At 39.9% G+C, this 15,659-nt stretch overlaps 1 protein-coding gene across 4 annotated transcripts in view; it reads right to left on the bottom strand.

Moving 5' to 3' along the window:
• LOC124605282 (THO complex subunit 6) overlaps positions 1–15,659 on the bottom strand; it is a 54,816-nt gene that overhangs the window by 23,458 nt on the left and 15,699 nt on the right. For all 4 annotated transcript variants that reach the window (XR_006978632.1, XR_006978631.1, XR_006978633.1 and 1 more), the window contains exon 3: positions 5,524–5,694. Coding sequence is in view for 1 of the 4 variants with exons in the window: in XM_047136863.1 (XP_046992819.1) it covers positions 5,524–5,694 (171 nt within the window). In the remaining 3 variants the exon portion in view is untranslated. The remainder of the gene's footprint in view (positions 1–5,523; positions 5,695–15,659) is intronic.

The raw sequence follows: 15,659 nt of genomic DNA, 5'->3' as shown, positions 1-15,659 counted from the left end.
TTCTCTAAAAAATCGAATTCCATGTATAAAAGCTTAAAACTTCTGATTACACTTTAACATGAGTTAATGTGTTAACCATTCAATGTTAAGCATACAAGCGAGAAAAAGTTTAGAAAAGATTTGAACCTACGAGGGAAGACCCACAAGTAACGGGCTGCGGTGGGGAAGAAGAGTGGGGGAACCCATTGTTCAACCAGATTCCCACTACCGTCATGCCACTACAGTCGGTGTGTGAAGCTGTGTCGCAGTGGGTGCCGGTTCACCCGTGAGAGTTTTTTTAGTAAAATAACTTTTTCCATTTTGGTAAAAATGTGATGGCAGATCGTTGAGAGCAATGCGCAGCTACGAAATTTTGTTTCCTGTTGGGGAAATCAGCCACAGAAATTATTGCAATGTTTAAAACTGCTTCTGGGGATGCTGCCCTAAGTAAAATCACGCCGGGTCTACGAGTGGTTTCCACATTTTAAAAATGGAGAAAAGTCAGCTGAAGACAACCTTGTTCAGGACACCCCTCAATGTCAAGAAGTGACAAAAATGTCAACAAAATCAATGCTCTCGGTCATGAAGACTGTCGCCAAACTGTTGATCAACTCTGTGAGATGTCTGGAATATCACGGAGTTCAATTCAGAGGATTTTATCTTAAGAGTTGCAAATGAGAAGAGTTGCAGCCAAATTTGTCCCTTGCCTTCTCAGGGATGAGGAAAGGGAGTGTCAACATGTTTGGAGTTTCAAAATCAGCTCAAAGACGACCCTGAATTTTTTTCCAAGGTAATTACTGGTGATGAATCGTAGTGCTATGGATACGACACCAAAACAAAGCAGCAATCATGCCAGTGGGTGACAAGTGGCTCTCCTCGTCCCAAAAAAGCTCGCCGAGTGAAGTCAAACATCAAGACAATGCTCATTTGTTTTTTTGATTTCAGAGGTGTTGTGCACGTGGAGTTCATCAGCCAAGAGTTCTAATTGGAGGCTTTGAAAAGACTGAGGGAGAGTATTCGAAAGAAAAGGGCTGATCTCTGGCACATAGGCAACTGGTTCTTCCATCGTGACAATGCGCCGGCCCACACCGCCCTCTCCATAAAGCAGTTTTTGACCAAAAACGGCATGACACCAATTGTCCACCACCCCTGCCCCCATCCCCCCACCTCATGGATCTAGCACCCTGTGATTTCTTTTTGTTCCCCAAACTCAAATGGACATGAAAGGAAAGCGTTTTGCTACTGTGGAGGAGGTAAAACAAAAACCACTGGAAGGCAAAAGAACATCGAATATGTGAATTTAAAAACTGTTTTCAACAACAGAAGGATTGTTCGAAGAAGTATGTTGTGGTCAATGGAAAGTACTTTGAAGGTGATTAAAATCTGGGGTAAAAATATTGAGAAATAAAGATGTTATGACAATTCCCCCCCCCCCCCCCCCCCCCAACCTCTGGGTTTTTATGTGCAAAGTTTGTTGGATCACTAAGTGCTCTCATTATCAAATACTTGATGAATATAGTTTGAGTATTTACACAGTGTGAGGTACACTGCCTCAAAACATATACACAGTTTCTAACTCTAATATTTGTACTACTGTGTCAAACCTTTAACTACTTAAGGAATAGTTTATAATGGCACATTAAAATTTTTAAAATCAGTCCTAATTATATGAAACTAGCAACCAGACCAGCCTCAAATCGGTGTCATTAAGTATCTACAGTCAGGTGACTGTGGGACAAGGCACAGAGTTATTAAAAAACTTCGGAGAACAACATTAAGTAACTAACTACCATCACTTTCATATAATTTACATGATCTAAGCAGCGCACAGCAGATAAGTTGTCTGGAGGCATGAATGTTGTGTGTTACATACTGAATTGGCATTAGGAGTGACATCTCATAACAGCAATCAAAGCACATCACAATGTCAGTAATATGTTTATAAACAATGTAAATACTGTATGCGAATCATGGGTGTACGTGCTTGTGATTGATGCAATATGTATAGGATGCTGGCTGGGGTGGAACAAATTTAATAAGTAACACAAATGATGTACATGCTTAGCTTGATTAGTACGCACTGTGATACACTATAGAGACTCATTGCCGCAATTCTTTGTCGTGGACTCTTTATGGCAGACTTCCTTGCCACACCATGAAAAGAATCGAGTTGACATCTAGGTTTAATTTGAGGAAGGCAGAAAGCTGAAAGAACATACTCTATGAAAATGAAACAAAATTACTTAAAGCATTAAAATTAAAACACCACATAGTTTGGATTCACATTTTTTCACTGTATAATTGTTCTCAAATGATTGTAGGGAAACTCTGGGTTAAAACTATTTTATTATTTCTAATAGTAAATCTCTAATCATCACCTGATGATGAGGTTATTGGTTTTCATTACTGGTCATATTTATTATGATACTTCAAAGTTAAGTAGCTCACTGCCTGTTTTTTTGAAGAATTTGTAGTGAATTAAGAGTACAAGTTATGACTGCTAAGATGAGGGAAGACAAAATGGCAGCCTGAAATTGTCGTCATATTTCGAAATGCATATCTCCACATCACTGAGAGGTGAATGCTATGTTAAAAGTCAGAGTTTCCAGATTTGAATCTTGCAATGATATAATGTTTTAATCTGCCAGGAAATTTCAAATCAGCACATACTCAGAGTAACCACACACACACACACACACACACACACACACACACACACACACACACATACATACTGCCAAATCACTGTCACATGAATCATAATCCTGTGTAATGGCAAGGTGCAAGACCTGCCTGATATATCCAAACAGCACAACCTACTCCAGTTCCATCACAGGTTTATCTTATTCAACAAGATGCATGATCACCTCGCAAATAGATGTGTCACATACCAGCTCTGTCGCAATATCTACAGAAAATTTTATGTAGGCACAACAAACTGTCCACTCAAATGCCTGGAAGCCACCAAACTGTGGCCACGACGAAAACTGAGTACCCAGAGGTGGAATACACTACAGAGCACATGATTTTCCACTTCAATGCCTACTTAAGAAACCTGTGCTGTCTGTATCCCAACACCAACTTCTCTTCATTAAGAAGACAGAAATTTTTCTTGCAATGCATCCTTCAATCCCATAATCCTCACAGCCTCGATCTCAATTAATTTCTACTCCATAACCTGAATTACAGATGTCCTAAGCTCCTCCAAGTCAGTGAGCTGCACACAACTCCGCCACCTGCAGCCAGAATGAGCTCACCAGTGACACACTCCTATTCCATGCACTTGCTGTTTCTCCCTCCCAGCCATCAGCCACGCTTCCCACCCACTCACTGCCTCCTCTCTGTCCTCACCCACTAAATCCAACATAACCCACATAATGCAGTCAGCCTGGACAATTTAGCTGTGCACGTGCATGTGTGTGCTATAGATCTGAAGGTGGATTCATCCAAAAGCTAATGATGTTCTCAGCCACATTTATGCACATATCGACAACTCAGCATCTAAACTATTCAATGAGTTGTTGCATTTACAATTTATATTATGGATGGATTTCTCCTTTTTACAAAAAACAGAACCACAGGAACAGTGACAAACATAATCCGTCAATGAAGAATTATTTCTTTTACATCCTAAATATTGTTTGTTGCCTTTGATGGCTCTTCACTATCTTAGGAACTGTATCAATAATATTTCTTGCTTGCTTTCCAGACACCTCAAGTTCCTTCTACGGCTATAATTGGCTCAATAAAAATACTAACAACAACATTCAGCCGCTTCACTTTCTTCAACCAGTATGCCTCCTAGGGATGGCAGTTACTGATGAAACAACCAATTTTCAGTTATATCGGTTTTTTCCCACGCCAGTTTAACCTGACTGATGAAACCACTCAAAATAAATGGTTCCTGAAATAACCAATTTTCAGTTTTTTATCCCTTTTATTTTCTGTAACAAAAACACAAATCAAAAAGAGATTTAAAAATTGTAGCTCTCTCAGTTTCAAGACACCTAGAATCGAAATATTAAATATAAAATAAAACAATATACACTGTTTGCTGCTTTTCTTGAAAAGTGATATGTGGCTGAATATTACAAAAAATCACAAGTATTCTCCTATTGATTCTAATTTTTTGAAACTCTGCTCAAAAATCATGTTTTAATCAGTGAAAACAGAGGTTGAAAACCTTGGTTTTTTTGTAATATTATTGCATATGCCAGTTGACTGGTATAAAAGTTTACTGAGTATATCACATCATCTTATAATTCAAAAAAGTATTCTGGAGAAACCAATGTTTCGGCGAAGGTTACAGTAGTCTTCTTCTGGGCCTGCTGAGAATCCAGACCCAGTAGACCCACAAGAAGACCACTGTAACTGTGGCCGAAACATTGGTTTCTCCAGTAGTTTTTTTACGTTATGATGCGGTACAATGACTTTTATGTCATCTGTTTTTTGTCTTAATTTGGCCTTTTGCAAGGGCTACAAGCACATAATGGCAATTATGTAGGCACAGGCAGCTGATCAGCTACTTTCTATTTTTATTGTACACTATGAATTAATTGTTGCTAAGTTTTTAATTTATTACTGTTACCATAATATCTTTCCTATTTTATTGTTTCATAGAAGTGGCAGACAAATCTTTAATCTCTTAAAGCAAATGAAACATTGTACTTCATTGTCATGTTATATTTTAAAAATATTTTCAGACTAAGGTTGGTGCCATTCTGAATGGATATACAGCAGCAACAGTGAGAAACTACCATACAGATCAGGTGGGAGCAAGTCTTGCACTCTCGACGTACACACGTACCTTAAGCCATGACTCAATGCAATAGGGACATTATCGTCTTAGCAATGCTGTACCAATTCTTATGTACCATTCTTGTGGCTCATTCCTGTTGCCATTTTTATTGTGGCACTGATCACTTTTTCCATTTTCTATAATAATGCAATATTTCAAAGCAATGTAAAATTTGTGGATAAAAATTTCCCTTTTTTCAAAAAAGGTTTACTTAAGAATAAAAAAATTTAGTGCTGCTGCTATGGCTAACTGATATTTCAGTTTTTTGCTTCATTACTAGTAAAAAATAAAAAACACCTGTACAACCGAGGCCAAACAAATACCGGAAAATATCAGTTATTCAGAAATAAAATAACAGTATCAGTTTTAACTGGTAGGTTTCTCCCAATAAATATTACAAGCATTAGAATCATCACTGACAGTCATAGAAATTTAATGTTTCAAAGCATCTAACTTATCTGTAATTTCCATTTCTGCTGTAACCTCAGTTTTCAGTTTATCCATAAGGAGACATTGCAAAAACACTGTGTACAACAAGAGAATGAAAAATAACATCAGTAAATTCATTTATATTAGATGTACTAAAAAGAAAGCCATAGTCTTGGTACTGCTCTCCCTCTTTAATTAGCCTTTCCTGAAACCTCAAGACATAACAACAAATTACACTTCTCAGAAAATTTTAAAAGAAGCACAACTAAAACAATCCAACATTTTTTCGTACATCAAAATTTTCAAACAGAACTTACGAGCAGCTTTGTACTGAATGAATATAATCTTCATGTCCTTCCAGTGTTCTAACAAGCCTCCCATCTTCTATAGCGAAAATATGAACTTTGTTGTCACCACAACCAGCATATATATATCCAGGCTCCTCTTTAAAATCTAAAGAATTTACATCTGCTTTCTCCAGAATGTCCCTAAAACAGAAGTTATAGCACTAAGTTAAAATCATACGAAAAAAAAAAAAATGTATCAGTTTAAACATTGACACTTCACATAAAGCACAAGACCATTGGCAGGTCCAATGAAGATGGCTATCAGAGTATCTCTGCTAGTATAAGCAGATAAGCAATTGTTAGTATCCCAATTAAGACAATAAATTGACATCATTTAGTTCCAGTATTATGGAGACAGAAGGATTATGCATAAAATTTAAACAGACTGTAAATGAAGCTCTGGACAAATATGTGCCAACTACGTGGATTAAGGATGAAATTCAGAAAATGCTGAGGAAGCAAAGGCTAATGTCAGCAGAGATTCATGCGTATGTAAAAAGATCGACATGTGAAGCACAAGACTATTACCACTGTCACACCTCAGCAAAAACTCTTGCCAAAAAACTTTTAGAAAATTTTGGACCTACATAAATTCACTATGTGGCTCTAAGGCTCCTATTCACTCACAGCATGACAGCAGAAATTTGCAAAAGAAAGCCACAGTTTTAAATTTCACTTTTAAGAAACCGTTCACGCAGAAGAATCGTACAAACATACCATCGTCTGACCATCGCACAGACTCCTATACAGGGGACATAGTAACAGGCATCCCCAGCATAGAGAAACAACTTAAAATGTTGAAAACAAGTAACATCCCAGGTCTGGAAGGAAACCAATTTCAGTTTTATAAAGAGTACTCTGCGGCTTTGGCCCCTTATTTAACTTGCATTTATCTTGAGTATATTGTCCAGTGCAAACTCCTAAGTGACTGGAAAATGCACAGTTGACTCCTGTATATACAATGAAGCGCCAAGGAAACTGGTATAGGCATGCGTACTCAAATACACAGATATGTAAACAGGCAGCAGATGGCACTGCAGTCGGCAACACCTATATAAGACAACAAGTGTCTGGAGCAGTTCTTAAATTAGTTGCTGTTGCTACAATGGCAGGTTATCAAGATTTAAGTGAGTTTGAATGTGGTGTTATTGTCAGCACACGAGCGATGGGACACAGCATCTCTGAGGTAGCGATGAAGTGGGGATTTTCCTGAACGACCATTCCACAAGCGTACAATGAATACCAGGAATCCGATAAAACATCAAATTCCCGACATCACTACAGATGGAAAAAGATCCTGCAAGAACAGGACCAACAACGACTTCAAGAGAATCATTCAATGTGACAGAAGTGCAACCCACCCACAACTGCTGCAGATTTCAATGCTGGGCCATCAACAGGTGTCAGCATGCAAACCATTCAACGAAACATCACCTATACGGGCTTTCAAAGCTAAAGGGCCACTTGTGTACCCTTGATGACTGCACAACACACAGCTTTATGCCTCAACACCGCCACTGGAAACATGTTGCTTGATCAGATGAGTCTCGTTTCAATTTGTATGGAGTGGATGGATGTGTACAGGTATGGAGACAACCTCATGAATCCATGGACTCTGCATGTCAGCAGGGGACTGTTCAAGCTGTAGAGGCTTTGTAATGGTGTTGGGCATGTGCAGTTGGAGTGATATGGGAACCCTTGATGTCTAGAATGACTCTTGACAGGTGACACATACATAAACATGCACCCATTCATGTCCATTGTGTATTCCGGCAGACTTGGGCAATTCCAGCAGGACAATGTGACACCCCACACGTCCAGAATTGCTACAAAGTGGCTACAGGAACACTTCCGCTGGCCACCAAACTCCCCAGACATGAACATTTTTGAGCATATCTGGGATGCCTTGCAATGTGCTGTTCAGAAGAGATTTCCAGCCCCTTGTATGGACAGCCCTGCAGGATTCATTGTGTCAAGTTTCTCCAGCACTACTTCAGACATCAGTCGAGTCCATGCCTCGTATTGTGACACTTCTGCATGCTTGCAGGGGCCCTACACGATATTAGGCTTCTTTGCCTCTTCAGTGTATGTTGTTGTTGTGGTCTTCAGTCCTGAGACTGGTTTGATGCAACTCTCCATGCTACTCCATCCTGTGCAAGCTTCTTCATCTCCCAGTACTTACTACAACCTACATCCTTCTGAATCTGCTTAGTGTATTCATCTCTTTGTCTCCCTCTACAATTTTTACCCTCCACACTGTCCTCCAATACTAAACTGGTGATCCCTTGATGCCTCAGAACATGTCCTACCAACCGATCCCTTCTTCTAGTCAAGTTGTGCAACAAACTCTACTTCTCCACAATTCTATTCAATACCTCCTCATTGGTTATGTGATCTACCCATCAAATCTTCAGCATTCTTCTTTAGCACCACATTTTGAAAGCTTCTATTCTCTTCTTGTCCAAACTATTTATCGTCCATGTTTCACTTCCATACATGGCTACACTCCATACAAATACTTTCAGAAACAACTTCCTGACACTTAAATCTATACTCGATGTTAACAAATTTCTCTTCTTCGGAAACACTTTCCTTGCCATTGCCAGTCTACATTTTATATCCTCTCTACTTTGACCATCATCAGTTATTTTGCTCCCCAAATAGCAAAACTCCTTTACTACTTTAAGTGCTCATTTCCTAATTTAAGTGCTCATTTCCTAATCTACGAGGGCCGTCCAGAAAGTAACCTCCGGTTGATTTAAAAAAATACACCAAGTTAAATAAAAATATTTTAATATATACATCTTACAACTACATCTTTGCACTATTTTTCTACATAGTCTCCATAGCGATTGAGGCACTTATCGTATCTCTTCACAAGCTTTGAAATTCCTTCTGCATAAAAATCACCCGCTTGTGCCTGGAGCCAGCCTGTGACCGCATCTTTGAGCTCTTCGTCGTCATCAAACCGCTGTGACCCGAGCCATTTCTTCAAATGCATGAAGAGGTGATAATCACTTGCACCAGGTCTGGGCTGTAAGGTGGATGGTTGATAACGTCCCACTTGAAGGACTCAAGAAGGGCCGTTGTTCTGCGAGCAGAGTGAGGACGGGCGTTATCGTGCAAAAAAACGACACCGGAAGTCAGCATACCACAGCGTTTGTTCTGTATAGCCCGTCGTAACTTTTTTATTGTTTCACAGTACACGTCTTGATTAATGGTCGTACCACGTTCCATGAATTCAACCAACAACACCCCTTTGGCATCCCAAAACACCGTTGCCATCAGTTTTCTGGCAGAAAAATCTTGCGAGGCTTTTCTTGGTTTGGTAGGCGAATTTGAATGTGCCCACATCTTTGATTGTTCTTTTGTCTCAGGGTTCACGTACTTAATCCAGGTTTCGTCACCGGTCACGATTCTGTTTAACAATGGTTCTTCTTCGTCCTCATAACGTGACAGAAAGTCTAATGCAGAGGCCATTCTTTGAGTTTTGTGGTGGTCGGTAAGAATTTTGGGCACCCATCGTGCACAGAACTTACGGTAACCCAATCTTGCTGTCACTACCTCGTACAAGAGAGTCTTAGAAATCTGTGGAAAACCAGTAGACAACTCCGACATTGAGAAACGTCGATTTTCACGAACTTTTGCATCAACTGTCTGAACGAGTTCGTCAGTCACCAATGATGGTCTACCACTCCTCTCTTCATCATGAACGTTTTCTCGTCCACTTTTAAATAAACGTACCCATTCACGGACAACTCCTTCACTCATAACTCTTGGTCCATACACGGCACAAAGCTCACGATGAATAGCTGCTGCAGAATATCCTTTGGCTGTAAAAAACCTTATGACAGCACGCACTTCACATTTGGCGGGGTTTTCTATTGCAGCACACATTTCAAACTAGAGCAGGTACGACGTTCACTCGACCACGGCTTGATGCCGACTGACCTGTTGAGTGCGTGAACGCACAGATGGCGTCGCTACTCCCCCCACAACCCGCACTGTGACCAATCGGAGGTTACTTTCTGAACCGCCCCCGTAGTTCCCTAAGCATCACCCGAATTAATTCGACTACATTCCATTACCCTCATTTTGCTTTTGTTGATGTTCATCTTATATTCTCCTTTCAAGACACTGTCCATTCTGTTCAACTGCTCTTCTAAGTCCTTTGCTGTCTCTGACAGAATAACAATGTCATCGGTGAACCTCAAAGTTTTTATTTCTTCTCCATCAATTTTAATACCTACTCCGAATTTTTCTTTTGTTTCCTTTACTGCTTGCTCAATATACAGATTGAATAACATCGGGGAGAGGCTACAGCCCTGTCTCACTCCCTTCCAAACCACTGCTTCCCTTTCATGCCCCTTTACTCTTATAACTGCCATCTGGTTTCTGTACAAATTGTAAATAGCCTTTCGCCCCCTGTATTTTACCCCTGCCACCTTCAGAATTTGAAAGAGAGTATTCCAGTCAACAGTGTCAAAAGCTTTCTCTAAGTCTACAAGGACTGGAAATGTAGGTTTGCCTTTCCTTAATTATCTTCTACGATAAATCGTAGGCTCTTCAGTGCATAATCAGTGAAAAAAACGGACCTCAAAATTACGGACCAATTCCTTAACATCGGTTTACTGCAGAATTCTTGAACATATTCTCAGTTCGAATGAGATAAATTTCCTGGAGACGGAAAAGCTTCTGTCCACAAATGTGCAAAGTTTTAAAAAGCGTCACCCACGCAAAACTCAGCTTGCCCTGTCTCACATATCGTGTGAACTATGTACACACATCAAAAAATTTTGCATCACCTCAGTTCCGAGAGTTCCGGAACCTGTACAGAAAATTGGAATAAAGATCAACATTATCATTCTGATTTTAAACATGGCTGCAGCAGCAACTGTTAAAATTCTTCACAATAAAGGATGGCAGCCAAAAACAGTTGCAGGATAGAATTTTTTTTTATTAAAATTCTTGACCAAGGTTTCGGTACATATAAATATACCTTCATCAGAAGTACATTTCCTGAATAGAAAGACACATTCATTAGAAAAGCCATATCAACGAAAGTGAGAAACAGAAGCTTAAATAACGGTGAAATTGCTAAAGTAATACAGGCACACAATCTTTAGTACTTACTAAATTTACATCATGCACTGGAGAATAATGAAACAATTATGCCAAAAGGCGTCGTCAGTGATTAAAATATCATCTCCATTTGTACAACATGTGTAATGGGTACAGGATCAAAACGAACAGTTTAACAATGTTACTTCGCCTATGAACTGTTGAGACACGAGTGTGAAGGCACTAAGGTAGATTGTTTCGCCGAGAGAGGGCACTTGCATGTGCCAGACTCGCGCATATTACAATCCATAAATACATACATAGCGCATCAAAATTATTAAAGGTTGTGTTAATTCAAACTTTGTCTTAATAAATAAAGCGTATCACGCCAATTAAAGACATATATGTAACTAGAAATATAGAACCAAATTTACTTGTGTCCTAGTGTCAAACGGATAAAGCTTGCGCTTGGAACATCTAACGAGAGAGGGCACTACTGTAATGCGCGAGAGTCTCGCGTAAAGTAGGCAGTGAAATACATACTAGCGAAACAACCAAAATGTTATAATAAAACAAACCATCTGTCTGTATGAATAAAATATAATAGTCATTTAACCACACATACACATTGAAATTCATAATTAACAAACATCACAATATGTAGATCCCAACAAGATAGGAAAAGCGCATTTCACCGGCATCAACAAGCAAGAAAATAACTCCTAGTCAGCCAGACTATATTACATTAAGGCAATGCCCTTTTTACTGCTCATGAAAACCACACATTGCATGTTGTACCACCATACAGCGAGACCTTTAGAGGTGGTGGTCCAAATTGCTGTACACACCAGTACCTCTAATACCTTGTAGCGTGTCCTCTTGCATTGATGCATGCCTCTATTCGTCATGGCATACCATCCACAAGTTCATCAAGGCACTGTTGGTCCAGATTGTCCCACTCCTCAACGGTGATTCGGCGTAGAAGCCTTCAGAGAGGTTGGTGGGCCATGTCGTCCATAAACGGCCCTTTTCAATCTATCCCAGGCATGTTTGATACGGTTCATGTCTGGAGAACATGCTGGCCACTCTAATTGAGTGATGTCATTATCCTGAAGGAAATCATTCACAAGATGTGCACGATGAGGGCTGCCAATATGGTTGCACTATCAGTTGGAGGATGGCATTCATGTATCGTACAGACGTTACGTTGCCTTCCATGACCACCAGTAGTGTACATTGACCCCCACATAATGCCACCCCAAAACATCAGGGAACCTCAACCTTGCTGCACTCGCTGGACAGTATGTCTAAGGCATTCAGCCTGAACGGGTTGCCTCCAAACACATCTCCAATGTTTGTCTGGTTGAAGGCATATGTGACACTCATCGGTGAAGAGAACATGACACCAATCCTCAACAGTCCATCCGGCATGTTGTTGGGCCCATCTGTACCGCACTGCATGGTGTCGTGGTTGCAAAGTTGGACCTCCCCATGAACGTCGGGCGTGAAGCTGCGCATCATGCAGCCTATTGCGCACAGTTTGAGTCATAACATGGCGTCCTGTAGCTGTACAAAAAGCATTATTCAACATGGTGATGTTGCTGCCAGGGTTCCTCCGAGCCATAATCCACAGGTAGTGGGCATCCACTGCAGTAGTAGCGCTCGGGCGGCCTGAGCAAGACATGTTATCAACAGTTCCTGTGTCTCTGTATCTCCTCAATGTCCGAACAACATCACTTTGGTTCACTCTGAGACATCTAGACATAATGCGGATGTGGTCGAACTGTGGTATTGACTGTCTGGGCATGGTTGAACTACAGACAACACGAGCCGTGTACCTACTTCCTGGTGGAATGACTGGAACTGATCGGCTGTCGGACCCCCTCTGTCTAATAGGCGCTGCTCATTCATGGTTGTTTCCATCTTTGGGCGGGTTTAGTGACATCTCTGAACAGTCAAAGAGACTGTGTCTGTGATACAATATCCACAGTCAACGTCTATCTTCAGGATTTCTAGGAACAGGGGTGATGCAAAACTTTTTTTAATGTGTGCATGTTGGGCAACAGGCAGATTCCATATTCCTTGATTCCTTGAAAATGGTGTCCCACTGCAGACTGTTAATGAAGGTAAAAGCATACGGAGTAGGTTTTCAGATATGCGAGTGGCTTGCAGACTTTAAGTACAAGAACCCAGTATGTAGTCCTCAATGGTGAGAGTTCATCAGAGACAAGGGTATTGTCAGAAGTGCCCCAGGGAAGGGTGATAGAATCACCATTATTTTCTAGTTACATAAATGATCTGATGGACAGGATGAGCAGAAACTTGTAGCTCCTTACTGATGATGCTGTAGTGTACAGGAAGGTGTCATCATTGAGTGAATGCAGGATAATACAAGATGACTTATACAAAATTGCTACTTGGTGTGATGAATGGTACCTAGCTGTAAATGTAGAAAAATGTAAGTTAATGCAGATGAGTAGGAAAAACAAACCTGTAATGTTCAAATACAGCATTAATAGTGTGCTTCTTGACACAGTTAAATACTCATATCAAGGCATAATATTGCAAAATGATATGAAATGGAATGCGCATGTAAGGACTGTAGCAGGGCAGGTGAATGGTCGACTTAAGTTTACTGGGAGAATATTAGGGAAGTGTGGTTCATCTGTAAAGGAGACTGCACGTAGAACACTAGTGCGAACCATTCCTGAGTACTGCTCGTACGTTTGGCATCCGCACCAGGTCAGATTAAAGGAAGACATCGAAGCAATTCAGAGGTGGACTGCTAGATTTGTTGCCAGGAGGTTTGAAAAATATGGAAGGATTACGAAGGTGCTTTGGGAACTCAAATGGGAATTCAGGAGGTGGGAGGGAGCAGCGTTCTCTTCGAGGAACACAACTGGGGAAATTCAGAGAACAGGCATTTGGAGCTGGCTGCAGTATGATTGTATTGCCACAATGTACATTTTGTGTTAAGGACCACAAGAGTAAGTTAAGAGGAATTACAGCTCGCAAGGAGGCATATCGACAGTTGTTTTTTCCCCCCTCACTCCAATTGTGAGTGGAACAGGAAAGGAAATGACTTGTCGTGCTACAGGGTACCACCCGCCACACACCGTACAGTGGCTTGCTAAGTATGTAAAGAAGTTTTTCTTCCATTGAACAAAATAATTTTTTTTAAAAAAAGATAAATCTAATTTCCTGACTATGCTATTACACATCTTTGAATTTGTGGCTTCTTTTCTTGTGCATATTTTGCACTTACTAGAAATACCTCAACCCACTAATTCTGGAACACCAAAAGACTCTGACTACAAACATCTGGACCTGGTATCCAGATAATAGGAACATATACAATCAGGATAACTTGTGTTCATCTGAAAATAAACTTTCCTTATCGTGAGATCAGAAATACCTGAAGAAAAAAACTTAATTAAGGTGGCGGAGAAAGTAAATGGCACCTTAAACATTACAGTAAGTGGAAAACTGTGTGCATGCACGAAGTCAAATTCTCTTTAAATGAGAGAAGACATTAAATGTTCTGTCACTCAATAGTAAGTCACCGCAACATATTACAAATGAAAGGATTACTTTTCTCCGAAATTAATGGAATGGACTGGAACACAGTCATTGATGCACTGAGTACTTGCAACCTGAAACTTTCAATACATCTGCCTGTCACTTTAAACCAATGTCAGTTGTCAGAAAAATTAAAAGTTATCCTGCAAGCTGGATATACAACACTAACTAGTACAGCAGTGTGCACCAAAGCCGAAATGACAAATTCACTCACTGAAAAACCTTGGGCTTCATCACGCTGCAATATTTAATCTGTGACAAGAGTGTCGCAGGTTGAACCTACTCATTATCTGACGTCGAAGAAGCAATTATTGGCAATGGTAATGTCTTGGTTTAAATCTGAAAACATCAAACCAATGGTCTTCGTTTCACCATAAGAAATTATGGTATAACTACTGTCAACGTTTCATACTAAACCAATCTTGGTGTGCGGTTTCCATACAAATAAATGGAAAGCTGGTCATCAACAGTAAGTTCACTAACTGCAACCACTGAGGCTTATTTTTCCATAACTGCAATTGTTCATTTTCCTATTTACAGAAAGTAAAAGTGTCTTGTGGGATGGCATCATGTCTACTACAAGCATCTGTGGCTGCTGTAATACTAAAATGCCTCAACATATTTCTGTGTCCAGTAGTAAAACGAAGAAAATGTCATCTGCAGATTTATAGTTTGCTCAGTAATGTAGGACAACTCGGTAAAGAACGGCCACAGTCTCACTTGAGACCATAAGTGTTTGTAACACTCCCAAAACAGCCGCAAATGGGTGGCTTCACAATTACATGCAACTTGAAAATGGCTATTTAACATCCAAAACTGGTTGTCAGATGAATTTCACAGTACAAGTGGAACTGTGTACTACTTTACGATATTCCAACAGCTTTCTGTTGGTCCATCTCACAATGGGAAAACCTAACTTTTATCATCATTTTCTCTGGTTGAAAAAGTTCTCATGCTAGTTGAGGAAGATTCAGACAACAGGAACGGAAGACGCAGTGTTTGCCATAGTGATATTTTGATGTACATTTGTAGCTTTCATATGTATTTTTGCAATGTCGCAAATTCAACAAGCTAATGAAGGCTAAGAGCATCTTCAAAGGAAATTGTTGATCACCGTACAACAATTCTTTTGAACTCTGTAACGTAAATCACAGCCATAATGCCAGTTTTAAAACTGCATTAAACATTTCCAAAAACATATTAATTCTTTGTGGACTAGAGGTATAACAATGATGTCAACTTTGAAGAAGATACGAATAACACACCTCCTGAATCTGAAGCCAAAGTACCACATAACTTGGTTCTTATTTTGTATAAAAATCAAATCATATAATGTGAATAATGTCTGTATTTCACATAAATAGACTTAAATAGTTTCTTTTTGTTTTGAGGCCTCTCTTCCACAACTGCAACTTTACAAGAGATATGGGAGTTAGTCTGTCTTTCATGACCAATAAAGACTTACT

The sequence above is a fragment of the Schistocerca americana genome, chromosome 1, assembly GCF_021461395.2.
Source record: "Schistocerca americana isolate TAMUIC-IGC-003095 chromosome 1, iqSchAmer2.1, whole genome shotgun sequence".
NCBI lineage: Eukaryota > Metazoa > Arthropoda > Insecta > Orthoptera > Acrididae > Schistocerca > Schistocerca americana.
The sequence above is the reverse complement of the archived record's forward strand: the minus strand, read 5'-3'. Positions and strand labels throughout refer to the sequence as shown.